The sequence below is a fragment of the Coregonus lavaretus genome, assembly GCF_964263955.1.
Source record: "Coregonus lavaretus genome assembly, chromosome: 1".
Classification (NCBI taxonomy): domain Eukaryota; kingdom Metazoa; phylum Chordata; class Actinopteri; order Salmoniformes; family Salmonidae; genus Coregonus; species Coregonus lavaretus.
Genome location: NC_139988.1, coordinates 67,231,448 through 67,255,156, shown reverse-complemented (window position 1 = coordinate 67,255,156; position 23,709 = coordinate 67,231,448). Strand labels below are relative to the sequence as shown.

General features: G+C 39.9%; 1 protein-coding gene across 1 annotated transcript; it reads right to left on the bottom strand.

Moving 5' to 3' along the window:
• Positions 1-675: 675 nt before the first annotated feature.
• Positions 676-12,592, bottom strand: LOC311138945 (ferritin, lower subunit-like). The gene is made up of 5 exons (XM_084173762.1): positions 12,506-12,592; positions 6,844-6,947; positions 6,473-6,619; positions 1,916-2,041; positions 676-1,625 (listed from the first exon to the last, which is right to left on the bottom strand). The coding sequence occupies exons 2-5, from the start codon at positions 6,943-6,945 to the stop codon at positions 1,476-1,478; spliced, it is 525 nt and encodes a 174-aa protein (XP_084029888.1). The 5' UTR covers positions 6,946-6,947; positions 12,506-12,592; the 3' UTR covers positions 676-1,475.
• Positions 12,593-23,709: the final 11,117 nt, after the last annotated feature.

Here is a 23,709-nt window from a genome sequence, read left to right as displayed (position 1 = left end):
TCATGACAGCCAGTTTCATCATAGCGCTTGATGGTTTTTGTGACTGAAATTGAAATGTTCCATATTGACTGCCCTTCATGTCTTAAAGTAATGATGGACGTTTCTCTTTGCTTATTTGAGCTGTTCTTGCCCTAATATGGACTTGGTCTTTTACCAAATAGGGCTATCTTCTGTATACCACCCCTACCTTGTCACAACACAACTGATTGGCTCAAACGCATTAAGGAAAGAAATTCCACAAATTAACTTTTAAGAAGACACACCTGTTAATTGAAATGCATTCCAGGTGACTACCTCATGAAGCTGGTTGAGAGAATGCCAAGAGTGTGCAAAGCTGTCATCAAGGCAAAGGGTGGCTATTTGAAGAATCTCAAATATATTTTGATTTGTTTAACACTTTTTTGGTTACTACATGATTCCATGTGTTATTTCATAGTTTTGATGTCTTCACTATTATTCTATAATGTCAAAAAAATTTAAAATAAAGAAAAACCCTTGAATGAGTAAGTGTGTCCAAACTTTTGACTGGTAGTATATATTTTCTTTGCGGTTATACTTAAACATTTTTTTATAACAATCTACCACAGGCTGTATGGCAGTCGCAAGTAAAACAAACCTTCGCTCGACAGTGACCCAGGAATACCAGGACCCCCCCAAAATAAGACAACGCCATCTATACCAGTAGTGTTACTTTTATTCAAATTCAACTAGATTAAATCCTTCAGAACATATTTAATGATATTCTGCTTTTTAAAAATGAAACTAGGTGTAACACAGCATTGATTCATAAATATGTAGGAATGCACAACACAATGAAGCATATATATTGCTGGAATGCTTGATCAACTACGGCAGAAACCAAGTTGACTTATAGCACCAGGGTTGTTTAGGTGAACAGACACCTGGGGCGGTTGATTTGTGAGTTGCCCTTCATGCCTGCTCCCATACCCTATAATTCTGTATTTCTTTGTGACTCATTTGTATACAAGTAGGCCAGAAAAGACACATCCCTGATTGGCAGATGAGTGGCAACCCTGATTAGAAGCACCTGCTGCTCATCGTTTGTTCTTTAAAAATGCTGTTTTGAATTAAAAGAAAACTGTACCTACACACTGAAGGATGTAAAGCCGAAACGTCTGTGTACGCTATCCCTGATGCAGTGAAAATAATTTAGAACATCAAATAGTAAGCTTTATGTGAAAAAGATTTGAGTGCGAACCCATTACACCTTTTGTCAGTGGTAACCACTGTTCACATCAGAAGTGGTAAATGGGTGTTATTGAGGTATTCAACTGTTCCATTATCTTGCATTGTTCTCTGTACGTATTGTAAAAGAGGTATGTGGTTCTGTTGCTAAATCACACTTTAGTGCTACTTGTAACGGAAATGCATGCACAGTTAGGACGTTCTGCCCAGCACAACTCTCCAGACTCCAGTCCCTGTTTGAAAGCTGTGCTCTCTTCTTGCTGTGGGTCTTACAGGGTGTGTTTGTCAAACAGGTATTCTCCCATGGAGCCATGGGTCTCAGAGGAAGTGAGGCGGGTCAGGCTGCCCAGATGGTCGCCCAGCTTCTTGATGGTGTCGTGGCTGTCGGACAGGAAGTGCTGCTCTAGGAAGTCAGACAGCTAATGAGGAAGTAAATTAGAAGTAAGATTGTATTGTAATGCCCGGTTGCAACAGACACAGCACAGCATTGATATCATACTGGTAGATGCATCCTGCAGGTATTCCTTCAACATTCGATCTGTTCCTCCTTCTCCATATTTGATCTGTTCAAATCACTAACAGACCAACATAGCTGTTATGAGCTTCAGTTATACATAGCTATCATATACATCTGATCTAATAACACTGTAAACATCCATTAAAATATGCACAGCAATTAATCACAATGGGATAATTATCATGGACTTACATGGGGGTCAGTGTGAGTATTGGCACCACGGTGCACCTCGAGGAGGGACGTGTTGAGGGTTTTCTGAAACTCCAGGGAGAAGGTGATGGCCTCCAGGCCACTTCGCCAGTCCTCCCTGCTGGGTTTCTGAAACAGAGAGACAGACAGCGCATTTCAAGGAATCAGTTTGAGCAAGGCAAGGCCCAGAACCGCTAATCTAGATCACAGAGTAGTTATTTGGGATGCATCAAGCAAAGTTATTTGTATATTAGTGATTCTTCACAGTTCTCCTGCAATGTAGTCAAACAGGCACAGTGACTTGGGTATCACAATTGCATGTAGGGCCCTGACAAATCCGCGTTGAGGAACACGCTGACGAAATAACGGAATCCAAACATTAAAACGGAATACAGTCAATGCATTCTAGCACCTTCCACATTCCATTCCACTTTATAAGAGGTTTTAAAAATAGGTTATATTTGACTCAACATTCCATTACATACATTAAGGCATTGTTGGCAGAATAGATGGATGCAGCTCAATACATTTCTTGATAGTCCCAAAAATATTGCTATCAGGTTGTAAATCCCAGCTGGCCTGGTACCTTGTTTGCTGCCTCCATTTGGGATGCACTGATCAACAGGACTAAAGTTCCCAAAATGTAAGAGGACTCCTGTGGTATTGACATACATGCAGAAATCCAGTCGCTGCACAGCTATTTTCAGGTCTCTCCAGAGATGTTCGATCAGGTTCAAGTCCGGGCTCTGGCTGGGCCACTCAAGGACATTCAGAGACTTGTCCCGAAGCCACTCCTGTGTTGTCTTGGCTGTGTGCTTAGGGTCATTGTCCTGTTAGAAGGTGAACCTTTGCCCCAGTCTGAGGTCCTGAGCGCTCTTGAGCAGGTTTTCATCAAGGATCTCTCTGTACTTTGCTCGGTTAATCTTTCCCTAGATCCTGACTAGTCTCCCAGTCCCTGATGCTGAAAAACATCCCCACAACATGATTCTGCCACCACCATGCTTCACCGTAGGGATGGTGCCAGGTTTCCTCCAGATGTGACGCTTTGCATTCAGGCCAAAGAGTTCAATCTTGGTTTCATCAGACCAAAGAATCTTGTTTCTCATGGTCTGAGAGTCCTTTAGCTGCCTTTTGGCAAACTCCAAGTGGGCTGTCATGTGCCTTTTACTGAGGAGTGGCTTCCGTCTGGCCAATCTACCATAAAGGCCTGATTGGTAAAATGCTGCAAAGATGGTTGTCCTTTTGAAAGATTCTCCCATCGCCACAGAGGAACCCTGGAGCTCTGTCAGTGACCATCGGGTTCTTGGTCACCTCCCTGACCAAGGCCCTTCTCCCCCGATTGCTCAGTTTGGCCGGGCGGACAGCTATAGGAAGAGTCTTGGTGGTTCAAACTTCTTCCATTTAAGAATGATGGAGGCCACTGTGTTCTTGGGGACCTTCAATGCTGCAGAAATGTTTTGAAACCCTTCCCCAGATCTGTGCCTCGACACAATCCTGTCTCGGAGCTCTACGGACAATTCCTTCGACCTCATGGTTTGGTTTTTGTTCTGACATGTACTGTCAACTGTGGGACCTGATATAGACAGGTGTGTGCCTTTCCAAATCATGTCCAATCAATTTAATTTACCACAGGTGGACTTCAAGTTGTAGAAACATCTCAAGGATGATAATTGGAAACAGGATGCACCTGAACTAAATTTCGAGTCTCATAGCAAAGGGTCTGAATAATTATGTTAATAAGGTATTTATTTATTTTTATACATTTGCACACATTTCTAAAAAACGGTTTTGGCTTTGTCATTATGGGGTATTGTGTGTAGATTGAGGACATTTTGATTGAATCCATTTTAGAATAAGGCTTTAACGTAACAAAATGTGGAAAAAGGGAAGGGGTCTGAATACTTTCCGAATGCACTGTATATGGAAAAATACACGTTTTAAAATGTAGACCAATCGATTGGTCGAAAGAACAGACTACTTTCGTACAACCAATATATTTTTGGGTCAGGGAAAGCCCTACAGAGAAGTAACACTAAGCTAGCTAGGATAACATTAGATATTTGCATGTTATGTACTGGACGAGGGCTAGCAAGCGGTTTTCAAAACAACGGGATTACCAACTTGAGCAATAAGATCTCAGCTTGCTAGATAGCAAAGCCAACCGAATATACACCTTAGCAAACAATCATTTTGTAAACTAATGTTAGCTTCAACTAACATGACAAGTACATAGACCTATTTCTTTGTAAAACAATGTTAGACAAAGTCTATGATATTAGCCAGAAGGCTCTGCTGCTAGCTAGCTAACCAGTCAAGTCTTTTGAAGAAGCTAGCTATCTAGCATCATCTTTGTAGTGGTTATAATATATGCTGAAACACTAGTTTTCAAATTTCTAAATTTTCACAAGAGCATTGCTGTAGCGTTTAAATTCTGTGAATGCCATTTAGTAATTTTAACGAATTCTATCCATATTTAACGAGATCTCCCTGTTGGCAATGCCTGACAACGCACTGGAAATGGCTCCCCTGATAAGAAGAGGGCTTGGAACATTAGAGCGTGAAATTTGCATTGAGGGATCTCGACAATATTCAAAAATGTATTGAACTTAGTAGGAAATCAACTAAATGTATATATAATAAATCATTAAATTTGCCCAAGTTAACCCTATCAGTCCCGAGACCCCAGCAAAATTGGCTTTTGATTTATCTGACTTTCATTTATTTGCATGTCCAGCCCTTATATATTTTTTATTTTACCTTTATTTAACTAGGCAAGTCAGTTAAGAAAAAAGTATTATTTACAATGACGGCCTACACCGGCCAAACCCGGACGACGCTGGCCAATTGTGCGCCGCCCTATGGGACTCCCAATCACGGCCGGTTGTGATACAGCCTGGAATCGAACCAGGGGGTCTGTAGTGACGCCTCAAGCACCGAGATGCAGTGCCTTAGACCACTGCGCCACTCGGGAGCCTCACAATGAAGTGTTTTAACATTTATTTTCAGGACAACCTGGGCTACAAGTAGAACACAAAACAATGACAAACATTTGCATTCATGAGTTTTAATTGACAAATGTCAATTTAAAAAAACAAGGTCCGCCAAAGCAAAAACACGAAAAAAATGAATTTATTTGAGTGCTGTATGTATTGAAATTGTTTGCTCACTGGAAAATGAATATCCAACTAGTCAGTGACAACTGTGTGGAGTTTGTGACAGCAACTAAGTGAGCTTATTACAGTATTATAGACACTATGTCCTTGGATTTCCTATGATCTTCTAACGTTTCTTGTGTAGCTTGTGAACGTCAGAGCAAAACATGTTACATGTGCGTGTTTGTGACAGTCTCAGTTTTTCATACATAGCTACAAACTACTAAAAGCACAAACCATTCGGACTCTGTAGACGTTTTTGTAAAAATACCTGGCCCTGGGCCCCTTCGGGATCCACCCTTGTTTTACAAACACCGCTCTAGCTCAGCCCCCGTTATTTACACGAACTAATGGTTGGTACCAATGGATGCAGAAGATGTTTAAAAGGGGTTAGAAGTCAAAATCGTGCCAGCGTCACGGTGGGACTCGTTCGGTTAATAAGACATGAACAGAAAGCATGTGATTCTGTGTGTTGTGTGCGGTGCGAGCATATGCCTAGTCTACGCTTTTCATAGCCATTAGCGATAACGCTAATTGTCTGCTGGTGGATGGAAAGGCTTTCCCAAAAACCTTATCAATTAAATGTTAACTACAAAGTTGCCAATGCCTACCTGGCAGAAGGATATCATGATTATTTTCATTAATCCCGTGGCCATTTGTTCTGCAAACCCTGCAATCACATGAGCACTACAGAAACACTGGTAACCAAACAATGGTCTCTGGCTGGTGGGCATTGCATTTACGTCATTTAGCAGACGCTCTTATCCAGAGCGACTTACAAATTGGTGCATTCACCTTATAGCCAGTGGGATAACCACTTTACAAAATGTTTTTTTTTTTTTTTTTTTTTTGGGGGGGGGGGGGGGGGGGTGGGGGTAGAAGGATTACTTTATCCTATCCCAGGTATTCCTTAAAGAGGTGGGGTTTCAAGTGTCTCCGGAAGGTGGTGAGTGACTCCGCTGTCCTAGCGTCGTGAGGGAGCTTGTTCCACCATTGGGGTGCCAGAGCAAGGCCAATGCCTACCTGGGTAACTACATTTCTTACATTTTTCTCAGATCTCAAAAGTGGTCCCCTGATGTGATTTAAGCATTGTTGTAGACTTAGAAAAACAACAAAACTGGATGTTCTAGAAAAAAAAAAATGATTTTGCGATCAAACCTGAAAACAAAAATTGAAAAAATGGTCCTGGGAAAACAAAAATGGAGAAAATCGGAATTTGGGGAAAAACTGAATCAGGCCAAACATTTAACTGATTTTATAGGGCCCTATACATGGGTAAATGATGATAGTGAGGGAGAGGGCAATTCCAGGACAGTAAATTCAGCTGCCAGTCTCAGGTACAAAGGCCTTAAAAGCAAAATAGGAGTGAGCATGTTTTGTAGTTAACCGGGGAGAAATAGTGACTTACAGCGATGGTCTGAAGGAGAACGCGACCACCTCTCATATTCTGGTATTCCAGCAATTTCTCTGCTTGCACCCTCTCCTTCACAGAGCACTCCAGGAAAAAACTAGAGAAGCTGGGCAAAGCCACGTCGTCCCTGTCGAAATACATCCCCTAGGAGAGAACAGAGAAATAAAACATGAAATACACATTGGATAAAAACAGGTCAGTAACATCAACAGATCACATGTTTTTATAACATGCAGGAGCACAGAGGAGAAAATAGCCAGTGACATCAATAAGGGATCATCGCTTTCACCTGGATTCACCTGGTCAGTCTGTCATGGAAAGAGCAGGTGTTCTTAATATTTTGTATATACATATTATATAGATCATACCAGGGAGAGGTATGTGTAGGATGCAGTCAGCTTGATGTTCACCAGCTTGTTGATGTTCACCTCACTCTCTGGGTGGAAGTTGTGATTTACCTGCGACTGCATCTCTGAAATGGCAAAATAGACATGAAATTAACTAAAAGATAAATAGGTCACTGGTATGAAATATATATTGACTAATTTAATAAACCATATGTTCACCCACACCATTACTAGTAACTAGCAACTTTCTTTTCTGCAATGAAACAAAGGCATCGATTTTAAATAATAAGCGTAGTCTTTGGAGTTATGAAATCATAGCTAATATAACTCATGTCTACATGAAGCGGAGTCCGTGCAGCTGTATGTATAGCCTACTCATTGTAAATGTTGCAATTACACTAGGCAGCCCTAGTATTTATATATCATATCAGGGTTTCCGGCAGCATTTTAATTTAATGGGCATTTGAGGAATTTACTGGACCCATAACCCAATTAGGGTCGCACCCACGGTGCTCAGAATGACAGAAATCACATTTACATTATGGTTATTCATCTTAACAGAACATGCAACGGTGTGTGTCCTTCTTACCGAATTCCGATGCGCACTTTGACGATAGAATAACTGCCACATTTACTTTTCCTCAGCCAACAAGACGAGTAACGAACAGCAAAATCACTAGCCTATGTCAATCTAATATCCCCTATAGTAGAAAAGTTGACATTCTATTGGTCAGCTTGTCGTTTTGTGCGAGAAAGAAATGGCCTATTCCAAACAGACTCTGGGACAGTTGTGGGACGATAAAAGCAATAAGGCTGATGCAATAGATCAGAAGATTAACTTAAAATGTTGATCAATTTATTTCTTCACGTTATAAGCGCAGCAATGAGCACAGGCAGTAGGCGACGTGCAAATGTTTGTTCCATAATACAATTGGCGGGAAAACACCGGGCATAAGCGCACCAACACATTGTCAAAAGCGCACCGCACTGCGAGCGGTTTCATGTGACAGAGATGAAAATATCCGTTAGAAATTTTGAAAGAGGGGAGATCTAAAGATGCAACAACTAGCGTGGGTTGCTAATATGACTATTACATGCACTTGAATGGGAAGCACACTTCAATTACCAGTTGAGAAATAAATAGTAGGCCTAGCCCTTTTTAATTGTTGCCATCAAAACTGTTTTTAACCTCTTATGGATCTGACCCTTTTTTTTCTCTATTTGCCTAAAATGACATACCCAAATCTAACTGCCTGTAGCTCAGGACCTGAAGCAAGGATATGCATATTCTTGATACCATTTGAAAGGAAACACTTTGAAGTTTGTGGAAATGTGAAACTAATGTAGGAGAATATAACACATTAGATCTGGTAAAAGAAAAAAGTGTTTTCTATTTATTTTTTTGTTCCGTCATCTTTGAAATGCAAGAGAAAGGCCACAATATAATATTGCAGTTTAGGCGGAATTTAGATTTTGGCCACTAGATGGCAGCAGTGTGTGTGCAAAGTTTCAGATTGATTCAGTGAACCATTGCAATACTGGACTATTTTGTAACAAGTCTGCCAAAATGTGCCGAATTGGTCAAATTATACATATATGTACACAACTATAGAGAACATAGAAAAGTGATATGGTAATAGAAAATGTACGTTTACACACTCCCAGGAATGTCATACATGATGGATCATTAGCTTATACACTAACTTTCACACATCTAGATGGCCGTGCGGGGTGGGTGGGGAGCCAGAGACAGCAGGGGTTCAACTGTACAACCCAGTTCCTACATTTGAATATAAAAATTGATTTTATCCAACAAAACTATGCTACATTTTATCTCTGGTGGTCCTCTGTAGCTCAGCTGTTAGAGCACGGCGCTTGTAACGCCAAGGTAGTGGGTTCGATCCCCGGGACCACCCATACACAAAAATGTATGCACGCATGACTGTAAGTCGCTTTGGATAAAAGCATCTGCTAAATGGCATATAATAATGATAATCTCTGGGACCCTTAGGATGACAAATCAGAGCAAGATTGCTGAATGTAAGTACATTATTTACCTTCAGAGGTGAATGTATCAAACCAGTTGCCGTGATAAGTTTTTGTTGTTGTGCACTCTCCTCAAACAATAGCATGGTATTTTTTCACTGTAATAGCTACTGTAAATTGGACAGTGCAGTTAGATTAACAAGAATGTAAGCTTTCTGCCCATATAAGACATGACTATGTCCTGGAAGGTTAGCTGTTACTTACAACAGTCATGCTAATCACATTAGCACACGTTAGCTCAACTGTCCCATATACATGACACCGATCCCGTAGAGGTTAACACGTGATTGCATTTAGAATTGTTACCTAATGATTGGGCTTATAACAGCACGTTTCACTCCAGCAGCAACTAATGAGCTGTTTGAGAAGTTGTAGCAGCAGCTCTTGCGCTGTCTGACAGACTGTCCGCTCTATATGCTGTGCTCGTGTGATAAACGTAACGATTAATGAAAATACTCATCCACCAATTGAATTCCACTAAATGATGCAAATTGACCAATAGACCAGCTAAATGTATTTCCATCAACTGTTTTTTTTCTTCTTCTTTTTTTCGGACAATTGGCTGGCGATTTATTTAATCGGCTTTTCCCCAAAAAAAAGTGGCCAAAAGACTGCTATTACCGGCTAATGGAAACCCTGCATATCATGTGTCGTGGGGTAAGGGGAGATCAAATTAAAAGGTTTTATTCAGCTAAGGTGGCAGACACAGCTGTCTAACGCAAGCCATACTCAATAGGTGGCAGAGTTTGTGAGCAGAGTTGAGAGGTTAGAAATGCCGCTCATCGCTCATGGAGCAGTGCGCAAGGGTGCTCCACGTCCTTTCCAACCGCTCCGCGCTCACAGGTTTAAAAAAATGAAGCTCAAAATTCGCTCCATTCAATAAAATCACAATTGAACCAACACCCAACTATTATTGTGACTACCTGGACCTACCATTTGGTTTTTAAGTATTGAAACCAAACCATATGATTTGAATGAAAAGTATTTTAATAAACATGAAAAGTTGAATGTAAGAAGTGCTCATCATTTCAAATAGGCTACATGTCATATTAAATAGCATATAAACACTAAGTAGGTCAGGAGCCACACAGGGAGGCAGAGAAAAAAAGAAGGAATTATTTAGGCTATATTATTTCAATTATTTCAAGGCCATAGCCTACAAAGAAATACATTTGCGAGTGCGACACACTAGGCTGGTAGGGACATAAAGGGCTCAGTATTTAAACATTTTGTTGTATTAAATCATTATAGTCTATAAATTGTGCATATAGGCTGTGACTTACTAAGAATTAAATAGAAATTAAACTAAAAATGACTTATGAATTCATTTTTAGAAACACGAGTTTGGCCAGTCTGTGGCTTCAGGCTCATGCAATGGTGCCTTGAGAGCAGGCCCGCAGCGGAGAATATCCTCGCCACACTTGCAGAGCCACTGGGAATGCTAAACACCCCTTTGGCCACTATTGCCAGGCTGGGCAGAGATGTAGAGTTGTTTTTTTATTTTTAGGTAGGCCTAAAAAGGTTTTTAGGCTAAATAACCCAATCAAAACAGAAAGCTCCTTGAACGTGGGAATATGCCAGGCCAATTGGGCCAAAATCAATGATGGCCTATTGTATAGATAGAACAAAAATGAATGAAACGTTAAGAGCTCTGATTTGTCTATAAATAATTTGCTACAATGACACACTTAGTTATCTACCCACCTCATTCCTTTATTTTAGCATGTGCATGTAGTAAGTACACCATCATGCTTTTGGGAAACATGTCTTTTCACATTCCACAATGATTTTTTAGTTGTGGACACTAGATCACTGCACTACCTCTCTTGGTCCTCATCTTTGTAAGTCACCTTGATGTTGCACCTGTGTGTTTTATCAGTTTCTTTATGAAAACATTTAGCGAACTCCATGACAGTAGCTAAAGCAAGGGGCTATAGCAGCACACAAGTAGACTACAAATGCATGCTGGGCCGAGCATGCCCTGAGCCATGAAGTGAGCGCTACTGGAGCGAAATTGGAAAGGGTGAGAAGACCGACGTTCCAGCCTTTGGGAATCTCGCTCCATGCTACAGTGAAATTGGGCACACTCCGCTCCAGCTTCGCTCACATACTCTGATAGGTGGATCGCGGTCCGTATTCTGACCCAGAACGGACCGCGGGTCCAGACAAAAAAAAGGAACAAATGTGGTAGTGCAGGGCAGTTTTTATTTTGTTATGTCATTCACTGACAGACAGAACTGATTATAACCGGTCAGAAATGTCCAGCTGATCCACTAACCAATATTAGCTAGGTAGGTAAGTTAGGCTAAGCAGCTATCTAAATCGTGTGGTTCTCATTGCCAAGTCAAATACCCAGGGGCCTATTGATGTTGTTTTTTTTTTTTGGGGGGGGGGGGGGGGGGGTTACTCAAGTATATCAATACACAAGACATGGCAGGAAATGTGCTTTAAAGTTGCTAAATGTTCTCTCAGCCCCATGGCAAAATGTGAAACTGCAGGAAATTAGTTTTGAAACTGCATAAAAATAAAATCAGCCAACAAGATGTGTTAATAGTGAACAGTTTGGGGTCGCATTGTTGCGAGGTAGGGGTTTCTTACTACACTGATAAATTAAAATATCCATCTGGACCTTTGCCATCTAGCTAACCCAAAGGCCGGCAGATGGCCACATTGAGTCGTTTCATCTTACCGTCCACAGAGAATGCATGCAGCTAGCTATACATGTATCAACGTGGACCGGTTCGTATTGAAAAAGCATTCTCCATTCAGGCTGCAAATCCGACGATTTCCTCGTTAATGGCGAGAAGGCAGAAAAAAAGCGGGAAATAAGCCTACCATTCCACCACCATGGATAATGGGTTATGCCTAGGAATGCTAGTCCCGGATGTTGCTATTGCGTTCAGCCAATCAGGTTGCAGGAACCTGTTTACCCCAGGCTGAATGTGGGGCGCAAAATCAGGATTTAGCATGGTGGTGGAAAATCGTGTTTCGCAAAGAAAATACGCATATTTCCCGCATTCTTGCCATTAAATCGAGTTAAGGAGGAAGTCGACGCATTTGCAGGCTCTATGGAGAACGAAAACCGGTACACGGGGGATGCGAGTGTATAGCCGGCTGCATCTATTCCCTTTGGACGGTTAGATTAAACGTCTCGATATCTGCCGGCCTTTGGGCTACCACTTAGCTAGGATAAGAGTGACCGGGCCTTCTAAAATAGTACTTAAGTACCCCTGGTCTAACATATCTCGAATCCTGGACTTAACAAATAAAGGCATGCCCATACATTGCAAAGTTTGGCAGGTTGGCACTTGCCAAGCAGTCTAAGTAATGCGCGACAGTGAGTGTAGTGACCTACAGTATAGTAACGGTAGCTCGCTAACAGACAAAAATGAGGAATGCAGATCAAGACAAACTAGCTTTCTAACTGGCTAGGTCACCAACACGGGTGTACTTCTCTGATAAGGAACGTTAGAGATAGTCGTTAGCTACCTAGCTAGCTTGTTGGTGTTACCCAAATCAATATTAGCTATCCACAGTAAACAACTTAAATAATGTCTCACAGCTAACGTTAGCTTGTAAACCTCCAGCTAATTGCATTGACGTATCAAATACTGAAGTACCAGAATGTTGTACTTACTTTCTCCCTTTTGTTAATCACTACCAGAGCAGCTAGTTAGTTGACCTGAGAAACAGCGCTTTCCTCTTCGATTAGGTTTTACGGCGGTTGGCATCCAATAAATGTTACATTACCGCCACCTACTAGACTGGAGTATAACTCCCTTATACTTTGCTTAATTTTTTTATTTTAAATACCATACCATCTTACACTACACTAAAAAAAAGAAAACATAACTATAATAATAATAATAACTACCATACTCCACTATTTAAATATATTTATTCCTACTTCATGCCAACAGCCTTACTGGGCTATCAGTTACTTGTCAACAACACTTAAGATGTACTTCTGGGTCACATTATGTCATACATTTTCCTAATAAAAGTCATTAACCTGTATTTATTAATGATGTATGAAAAATAATTGTCTAAACATGAACAATTATTCATATTTTTTCATATTTAGGTGACATTTGCATAAATGTTTGGTTTTAAAACATGTTCCGAGGTCAAATAAATGCCCCCAATGCAAATCACTGTATATCAGTGGAGGCTGCTGGCGGGAGGACTGCTCATAATATAGGCTGGAACAGAGTGTTCTGTCTGGAAAGAACACTCCGTTCCAGCCATTATTATGAGCCGTCCTCCCCTCAGCAGCCTCCACTGCTGTATTGCCATTACATATTGGCTTATAGAGAAAAAACTATTATTTGTGCCAATGTAAAAGTGGGCTGGAGTGTACTCAGTAAGGTCTGTAGAATCTATATATGGTGTCATTTCATGGGGCTCTGAATAATATGGAGTGTTGCTGGCCTGGTCAAACAGCTTAAAAATGGGTGCCTGGACACTATATGGTACAAATATAGCACTGTACAGGAAAAACAATCCATTGTGTGTATATAAAACCTGTGTCCAGTCTACTCACTTGAGTCCCTAGAATACAAAACAGATGGGTTTGAACAAAAAGCTAGGTCATAAGAAGTGTTGCTGGACTTTTACTGTGTTCAAACAACTTAAAGTGAGGTGCCTGGACATTACAGTGCCTTCAGAATGTATTCATACCCCTTGACTTATTCAACATTTTGTTGTGTTACAGCCTGAATTCAAAATGGATTAAATATATAAAAAATTCACCCATCTACACACAATACCCCATAATGAAAAAATGGAAACATGTTTTTATACATTTTTGTAAATTTATTGAAAATGAAATACAGAAATATCTACCAGTCAAAAGTTTTGACACACTTACTCATTCAAGGTTGAGAGAATGCCAAGAGTGTGCAAAGCTGTCATCAAGGCAAAGGGTGACTATTTGAAGAATCTCAAATATAAAATATATTTTGATTTGTTTAACACTTCTTTGGTTACTACAGGATGTGTTATTTCATAGTTTTGATGTCTTCACTATTATTCTACAATGTAAAAATAAAGAAAAACCCTTGAATGAGTAGGTGTGTCCAAACTATTTACTGGTACTGTAAGTATTCACACTCCTGAGTCAATACTTTGTAGAAGCACCATTGGCGGCGTCTTTTTGAGTAAGTCTCTAAGAGCTTTGAACACCTGGATTGTACAATATTTGCCAAATATTATTTTTAGAATTCTTCAAGCTCTGTCAAGTTGATTGTTGATATTGCTAGACAGACGTTTTCAAATCTTGCCATATATTTTCTAGCCGATTTAGGTCAAAACTGTAACTAGGCCATCCAGGAACATTATGCAACTCCAGTGTAGATTTGGCCTTGTGTTTTAGGTTGTTGTCTTGCTGAAAGGTGAATTTGTCTCCCAGTGTCTGTTGGAAAGTAGACTGAACCAGGTTTTCCTCTAGGATTTTGCCTGTGCTTATAGCTGTATTCAGTTTATTTTTATCCCCCCCAAATATCCCTAGCTGATGACAAGCATACCCATAACATGATGCAGCCACCACCATGCTTGAAAATATGAAGTGTGGTACTCAGTGATGTGTTGTGTTGGATTTGTCCCAAACATAAGACTTTGTATTCAGGACCAAAAGTTCATTTCTTTGCCACATTTCTTGCAGAATTACTTAAGTGCCTTGTTGCAAACAGGATGCATGTTTTGAAATATTTTATTCTGTACAGGCTTCCTTCTTTTCACTGTGTCATTTAGGTTAGTATTGTAGAGTAACTACAATGTTGTTGATCCATCCTCAGTTTTCTCATATCACAACAATTAAACTATGTAACTGTTCACCATTGGCCTCATGGTGAAATCCCTGAGCAGTTTCCTTCCTCTCCTGCATCTGAGATGGAAGGACACCTATATCTTTGTAGTGACTGTGTGTATTAATACACCATCCAAAGCCTAATTAATAACTTCACCATGCTCAAAGGTTTCTGCTTTTTAATTTTTTTACCCATCTACCAATCAGTGCCCTTCTTTGCGAGGCATTGAAAAACCTCCCTGGTCTTTGTGGTTGAATCTGTGCTTGAAATTCAATATTCGATTGAGGACTTTAGCAGAGACGGGTAGCATGTTTTTCTCTCTACTGTCCAATATGTGTAGGGTACAGAGATGGTGTAGTCATTTAAAAATCATGTTAACCACTATTATTGCAACTTTTTATACAATTTGTTAAGCAAATTATTTAGGCTTGCCATAAAAAAGGGGTTGAATACTTATTGGTTCAAGACATTTCAGCTTTTCATTTTGTATTAATAAAAAATTAAATAAAAATACAAACAAAATTCCACTTTGACATTATGGGGTATTGTGTGTAGATCAGTGGCACAGAATCTCAATTTAATCACTTTTAAATGTAGGCTGTAACACAACAAAACGTGGAAAAAAGAAAGCAGTTTGAATACTTTCTGAAGGCACTGTAGATCAGATTCAATGAGTATAATGGTGAACACCTTGAAATAAGGTGTTCACCATTGTACATTGTCAAAAGAAGATAAATCTGCAATGATGTGATTAATTGGTGTAACCTGCACATGTACTATGGTGCTGAGATTGTTTGGTGTATTTCATGAGCTGATATCCTGAACCCTGATCATGCATATAATTTGAAACTTCTGTGTAACTGTTGATGATCAATTTGATTAATTAACTTCATTGTGATATTTGTTATGAATAAAGTATGCTTTTTGGGCCAAATTTAATTGCATCTCTCTTGACTTTTTGAATAAACATATTGTACTATGTTGTATATTTTTGGTATGACAATGTGTCCTATGACACATTGCTATATTTCAGGGGTGTCAAACGTCCGGCCCGCGGGCCGGATCAGGCCCGCAAACGGGTTTAATCCGGCCCGCGAGATGATAAAAAAATAAATAAAAAATAATAATACTTTTGTAAAGTATAAAAATGCGCTGCAATTTTTCAATAAAATAAACTGCTGTTCCAATTGCGTCCACTGGATGGCGCAATAGCAATTGTGTTAAGCAAGCAAACTGTTTATACCGGGGCAGAGCAAGTAGGTCAAGCACGTGCAGCCAATGAGCTACTTTGTTTTGCCCGCGATATTTATTACGGCTTCTACTTTTAACATTATGTGCTTTGGCACCCTCATTGCCCCAATATGTCTCTGTCAAAAAAGAGAAAAGTGGACGCAGAGTGCAGAGTGTTCCAAGAAAAATGGTCATCCTATTTATTCACAGAATTGAATGGGAAAGCTGTATGTTTGGTGTGTTCAGAGCATGTTGCAGTGCTGAAAGAATATAACCTTCGTCGCCACTATGTGAGTCTTCATGCCGACAAATATGACAACTTTCAAGGACAGCGGAGATGAGAGAAGGTGAATGAACTGTTGGCGGGTCTGAAGAAACAGCAGTCTGTGTTTACTCACAGCCGAGACATCAGTGATGCTGCAGTGAAAGCTAGCTACCTCATTGCTAATGAAATTGCAGTGGCTTCAAAACCATTTAGTGAGGGTAAATTTGTAAAAACATGCATGATGAAGGCAGCGGAGATTGTGTGCCCTGAAAAGCGGCAGGCTTTTGCAAATATCAGCCTGACAAGAAACACAGTTGCAGACAGGATTTCCGATCTTTCAGTGGATTTGGACAGCCAGTTGAAGCAAAAAGTAAAGTCATTTATTGCGTTTTCGGTTGCAATTGATGAAAGTACGGACATTACAGATGTTGCACAACTGCCCATTTTCATCCGCGGAGTTGATGACACATTGACCGTCACCGAGGAGTTCGTGGAGTTGGTGCCGATGACAGATACAACGACAGCAGCTGATATTTTTACCGCACTCGTCGGCGCGCTGGACAGGGTCGGAGGGGACTGGTCCCGCGCTGTCAGCCTGGCTACAGATGGTGCGCCCTCAATGATCGGGAAAAAAGCAGGCGTTGTGACAAAGTTCAGAGAGAAAGTGCAATCTGCAAATGGAGGATGTGATTTTTTGACTTTTCACTGTATTTTGCACCAGGAGGCTTTGTGTTGCAAGTCATTAAAGATGGATAACGTCATGAAGGTGGTCATCCAAACTGTTAATTTCATCCGATCCAGAAGCCTGAATCACCGTCAGTTTGACAGCCTTCTCAGAGAGAAAGACCACATCTATGGCCTGCCATACCACACTGAGGTAAGATGGTTAAGCCGAGGTGCTGTGCTGAGGCGTTTCTTTGATTTACGAGAAGAAATTGAACAGTTCATGGAAGAAAAGGGCAAACCAGTGTTAGAATTTCATTCCGCAGAATGGATGCAGGACCTTGCATTTATGGTGGATGTAACAGAGCACCTGAATAACTTGAACAAACAGCTGCAAGGGCGCAACAAAGTTGTCACGCAGTATTATGACAGCATACGTTCTTTCAAGTTGAAGCTGTCATTGTGGGAGACGCAACTTGCCGGTGGTGATGCAGCTCACTTCCCCTGTCTGAAAAATGTGTGCGCGACCCAACATGTGGCAGACATGAAGCGGTTCAAAGATAAAATAACGGGACTGTTACGGGAGTTTGAGCAACGCTTTCAGATTTATGTTTATATGTTTTTATGTTGATGTGCTATTGTTTTTAATTGATTTTATTTTATTTGTATATTTAACCTATTCTTGACTCTGTGGTTCTTGCACTTGTTTGGGGAACAGGATTTCATTATTTTTATCTACATTTCTGCCTGAGAAATGACACCCTGATATAGTTCTGTGATCTGTGAAACAGTTCTGTTAATCACTGAGGCATTGTGTGTTTGTGTGTTCTTTGTCCTCAGAACTTTAAAATAACTTGAGGTGTTTTATGATTAATAGTGATGTTGTGCTTTTGGACACTGTCCTCAGGCTCCATCTTTATGTTTATATGTTTTTATGTTGATGTGCTATTGTTTTTAATTGCTTTTATTTTATTTGTATATTTAACCTATTCTTGACTCTGTGGTTCTTGCACTTGTTTGGGGAACAGGATTTCATTATTTTTATCTACATTTCTGCCTGAGAAATGACACCCTGATATAGTTCTGTGATCTGTGAAACAGTTCTGTTAATCACTGAGGCATTGTGTGTTTGTGTGTTCTTTTTCTTTAGAATTTTCAAATAAACTTGACGTGTTTTATGATTAATAGTGATGTTGTGCTTGTACTATTCTGGACACACTGTCCTCAGGCTCCAGCTTTATGTTGTATGTTGATCGTATTAAAACAAAGAAAACAATCTGAAGTTGTTGTTTTTAAGTTATATATACCATGATTTTTCCGGTCCGGCCCACTTGGGAATAGATTTTCCTCCATGTGGCCCCTGAGCTAAAATGAGTTTGACACCCCTGCTATATTTGAACCGTATAGTGTCCAGGCACCCCATTTTAAGCTGTTTGACCACAGTAAAAGTCCAGCATGACCTAGCTTTTTATTCAAACTCACCTGTTTTGTATTCTAGGGACTCTAGTGAGTAGACTGGAACCTAGTTTTATGGACACACAATCGATTGTTTTTCCTGTACAGTGCAATTTGTTTGTGCAATATAACAAAAATACAGTAAGACTTTTCTTAAACATTACGTTTCAAAATTGCATCATTGAAAAATAGCACCAGTAAATAAACAAGAATCATACCATTAAAATAATGATGTACAAAAAAAACCCCAGTATATTATTATTATGTTCTTGACGTTCATTTACTTAAGCTCCTACCATTTCTCAATGTGCTCCACCTTCTCTTTAGTTTAGATTTTTCCTCCATGTAGTTATAATTGATTTGTTTTTGTACAAAATGTTAACATTATGCGCTATGCAAAGCTGCAAAAAATATGGATTACATTTACATTTACATTTTACAGATTAGTTTATCATACACATAGCGTTTTACCGCAGACTTTTATTTTGAAGGCAAAATCTGAAAACCGGTAGTCTTAAAGGCTCCAGCTGGTGAGGTTTTTTTCCTTGTCGATTACGTGATAAAAAACATTGATAGGTATAAACCCTGGATGACTAATATGGGTCACTGTATTGAAGCCACCGCGCAGCCATCTTGAACTCCTCAGTTGTAAAACATATTTTGGAAGCCATAGAAATGCATTTATTAATGTCTACATTCGTTTTTGACACGTTTATTCTATTACAGACACCTTAATGCATACTTTTAAATTACATTATGTGAGCTAAACATAAAAATGAGAAAATATATAAAAACATTTTTCTTAAAGTATTTTTTTAGAGAATACTAATGTTACTGTCCCTACTAAAACAAAATACATACTTAAATATATGTAATTTTGTCTTTGAAACATTTAATTGAAATACTGTAGAATTCCATTTATATTTATGGAGGACTGCTCCTACTAGAGAGTACCAATATGGCTGACCGGTGGCTTCAAAGCCTCTCAATGGCCAATACATAAAATTGGCAATCCAGGGTTTATATATGACATTGATTAAAACCGAGGGGCCAGGGTTCCGGTCAGACTGCTCCTACATGGTACTGAAGTTTAACTAGTGGAGGTTGGTGGGAGGAGCTATTGTTTGACTCCGTTCCATTAATTCCATTACAGTCATTACAATGATCCCATCCTTTTATAGCTCCCACCAGCCTCCACTGGTCAAACTTCAGTTTAACTGACACCCGGTCCAGAAAGACAATTTCCGTACACGGCCACAAATCAGATTAGAACATTCCTATTAAAACACTTTAGTCATCACCGTTGTGCACAAAACATCCATTGAATTATTCAAATAATTTTCGCGGATTATTTTTTTCATCACTCACAGCAGAAGATATTGGGCATGTTTGAATGGTCCATCCACAGTTTTTATGCGAGTAAAGTTACACTGTATGATCTTTTTGTGTCTGTAAAATCAATTACGCGAGAAATGGCGGTAGAAACGCCTTTATGCGCAAATATTGAATAATAACACTCACATCGAAGTAAACTTGGAGTCATGCGATGATATGGTGTGTGGTCCTCCCACTACCACTCAGGAAAGCATGCCGTTTATTAGGCTACAGATTAAATAAATTATGATGAACTTCACAGGGTGGTGAAAGTGCACAGTGATCTTGATGCTCCTTTCAAAATAATATCAAGGGTCTTATTCTGGTGATCGATGCTTGACCGCCATTTGACAAATAAAAATGGTGAGTGAGAAAGTTACAGAAGCACAGATATCATATTTTCTTATGGCTTATTTACTACTACTATTTGATCAAATATACGTTTCGAAATGCTTAGGTTGTTACGAGTGTACTTTATATCGGAGTTGTCTCGAGATGGCTATGCATGTTCATGGAAAGAGGCTTGTAGCATAGCGTCTCTCTCCATTGAACACTAGGCGGTTGACGTCAACACCTCTCATTGAAATTCAAAAAAGTATCCAAATAATGAGATTCAATTTAAGCTATTATATAAAAGTTTAGCCACAAAAGATTGCTCAATATATGGGGCATTGAACAGTCAGCCTTCTGCAGACTCTGCCACGACGAAACAGAATCAATAGAACATATTTTCTGCACAGGAGGTTGCTGGCACTTTAATTGGGGAGGACAGGCGCTTGGTAATGGCTGGAGCAGAATAGGTGGAATGGTATCAAATGCCATTCCATTTGCTCAGTTTGAGCCATTATTATGGTCTGTCCTCCCCTCAGCAGCCTCCACTGATTTTCTAGTACTGTCCATCAGTGTCTCTTTTGGAGTCAGGTTCAGGAAAGGTTATGTCATAATATGAGGGTTCAGATGGACCTGGAAACTGTATTGTTAGGGGATCTGAAAAACTACGATGATCAGTCAATTGGAAATATCATTATACTCTTGGGTAAAGTTAATTTTTTTTAGGGCAACATCAGTAGAAATGTTACAAATAGGGAGGTTCAGGACCCTCATAAGACATCATAGTAAAATGGAGGGATGTATTGCAAAAGGAAATAGCAAAATGGCATTATACTGGGAAATATGGGTTAATCTGTGGACATGGGAGGGTTGGAGTTAAGATCAGAATGAATGGTGGATTGGCGCTGTGGGTGAAAATCCAACACTTGAAGAAAGAGGAAATTAGGAATATACTGTTTGTATAATTATTTAATTACAGGTACCGTAGATGTGAGTGAAATAGCTGTAAGTAGCAGTAGAATAATTGTTGTCTGTTAGTTTACTCCAATTAGAGTAGGGATGGTAGGGTAGAGGAAAAAAAGTATATTATGAAAACAATTAAATGAATAGAACCTACAATAAATATGCAATATTAAAGCCGATCTAAAACACACCAAAAAATTTAAATGAGACAAAAAAATACTAATGAGAGGAATAGGCGGGAACTTGACAGCCTGCTGTTCTGCTCTGTGGACAACGAATCCCATTGTTAGGTTGAAGACATAGGTATCTCTTCATTATATCAAAATATCTGTTATACCTCAGTGCATAAAACATGCTCCTCTATCAGTTGCATTTGCTTTGAATACTACACCACCTTCATCTTTCGCAGTGGGGTGGTCACTGCAGCCTTGTGCTGCTGACTTAAAAGTGAGAAGTGCAACGGTAGGCCTACTAGCCTTCCATCCTCATTCACAATACTTTCATTTTTACTAATAACTTAGGCGTCCAACATTTAAATGAAAATGATACTGTAGCTAGCAATGAAGGAAATAAACTCAACTTAAAAGTGCATGGTTCTAATAAATGGCAAAAATGTATCCAAGGTTGAATGGATGCATGCCATGAAATCATGATGTCTTTGAGAACAGTAAGGGCCATCCAAGATCCATATTACCTGGACTCTTCTCAATACTTCCTTAGCCACTAATTGTCCCTCGTTACCAATATGTTCCAGGGGGGAACTGAATTTAAAAGTCATTATGGAGATAGTTCTCTTGACCAGTGACCAAGTCTTTGAAGGCCCCCACCAGTAAGGTCACAATGTTAATGACCTCTTATGGCTCAAGATAGAGGGTCTTCTTCTTCTTAGAGGGCTAAAAATTGACCCGTTCATGTGGTAGGCTACATAACAGCTGCATTCCTTTCTTCATACAGTATGTTGCACAATAGTGGCCTCTCTGTCGCCAAGTTGCCATTGTTCACTATTAGTTCGGCCAGAGAGTAAGAGGCCACTAAATCTGTCCAAAATAAGCCCAATGTGTTTCTATGGGCTTATTTTGGACCTAAGGTTGTCGCCTGCCTTCCCACCTTTGGGACAACGACTCCCATTGTTAGGGCGGAGACATGAGCATCTCATCATTATACACAGAGTATACAAAACATTAAGAACACGTGCTCTTTCCATGACATAGACTGACCAGGTGAATCTGGGTGAAAGCTATGATCCCTTATTGATGTCACTTGTTAAATCCACTTCAATCAGTGTAGGGGAGGAGACAGGTTAGAGAAGGAATTTTAAGCCTTGAGACATGGATTGTGTATGTGTGCCATTCAGAGAGTGAATGGGCAATACAAAAGATTTAAGTGCCTCTGAACGGGGTATGGTAGAACCGGTTTGTGTCAAGAACCGCAATGCTGCACGTTTTTCACAGTTTCCCGTGTGTATGAAGAATGGTCCACCACCCAAAGGACATCCAGCCAACTTGAAACAACTGTAGGAAGCATTGGAGTTAACGTGGGCCAGCCTCCATGTGGAACGGTTTCGACACCTTATAGAGTCCATGCCCTGACAAATTGAGGCTGTTCTGGGGGCAAATGGGGGGCAAAGGGGGGGGGGGGGGGTGCAACTCAGTATTAGGAAGCTGTTCCTAATGTTTTGTATACAGATCTCTGGTTAGGCATACCGTCATACAGTCCCATACTTTTTAATCACCTGATTTGGGACTCTACAGATGAGAGTGAACCTGTTTTTATTTGCATCTGTAGGCAAGTAGAGAGAATATGCTGCCTCAGAAAGTGTTGATGTGAGCGCAGAGAACGGGGCAAACCTGAATTACTACTTGAGAGTGGAATAATAGACTGATGGTGTCAATAGGGGCTTCCAAATAAAGCCCAAAACATCCCCTCCTGCTCGCACCCACCTCGAACCCTCATCTTAATAGTTTTAGTAAATAGAGAGAAAACAGCAGTTATTGTGACATTGCACGATATCACCCAGCTCATTCACAATACATTTTCTTGAAAAAGCCCCTGACAAAACAAGTCATTAATCAAATACTGTATGCTGCCATGCTTTTCTGTGCTTTTCTAAAGGGTGTACATGTCATGCGGATGTGTGTCTTTTGGGAAAGTATCATTTGTTTGTAGAGTTCAATGTATAACACATTCAAATAGTGCCACCTTATCATTGAGGTGAATGAGCTCTTTCAAACCTGAACATTTAGGTTCCACTGCACTGCTGTATTACCTCATGCTCTCTTTCTATTTTCTCAATGTGTGTCAAAGTCATCTTTGATTCGTTAATGTTTTATTGAAGTATTATAAAGTCATATTTGGCCTGTTAATGTGTCACTATAATGCAAATGTGTTATCAGTAGTTTCTGGGCCCATTTCCTTATTGTTCTATTGCTGAAAACCACAAGGTGAAAGTACTTTGATTTTCACTTTCTCTGTAAAACCATAAATATCCATTTTGTTCCTGTCACTCAATCAGCAAGTGCAACAAAGCCACCCAACCACATCTATGAAAACAGAAACTACTCTACTTAGATCATATATTCAACACCTAGTGCTACATATTTCTGTTGCTTAATTTCCTAACTCCCCACACACACACAAAAACACACCAACACGTTTTCCAATTAGTTGTTCATAGACGTCATTCAATCACCCAACTGGTAAGCAGTTAGCAATTTGCATACACCTTTTACATTTACATGATAGAGATACTCTCCA

Bases quoted from the DNA above. Each gene is read 5' to 3' on its own strand.
- LOC311138945 (XM_084173762.1), bottom strand. From the start codon at position 6,945: ATGCAGTCGCAGGTAAATCACAACTTCCACCCAGAGAGTGAGGTGAAC. The intron at 2,042-6,472 runs GTAAGTCACTAT...TCTCTGTTTCAG, and splicing joins TTCTCCTTCAGACCATCGCT to AAACCCAGCAGGGAGGACTG. The intron at 1,626-1,915 runs GTAAGTCCATGA...CTTCCTCATTAG, and splicing joins ATACTCACACTGACCCCCAT to CTGTCTGACTTCCTAGAGCA.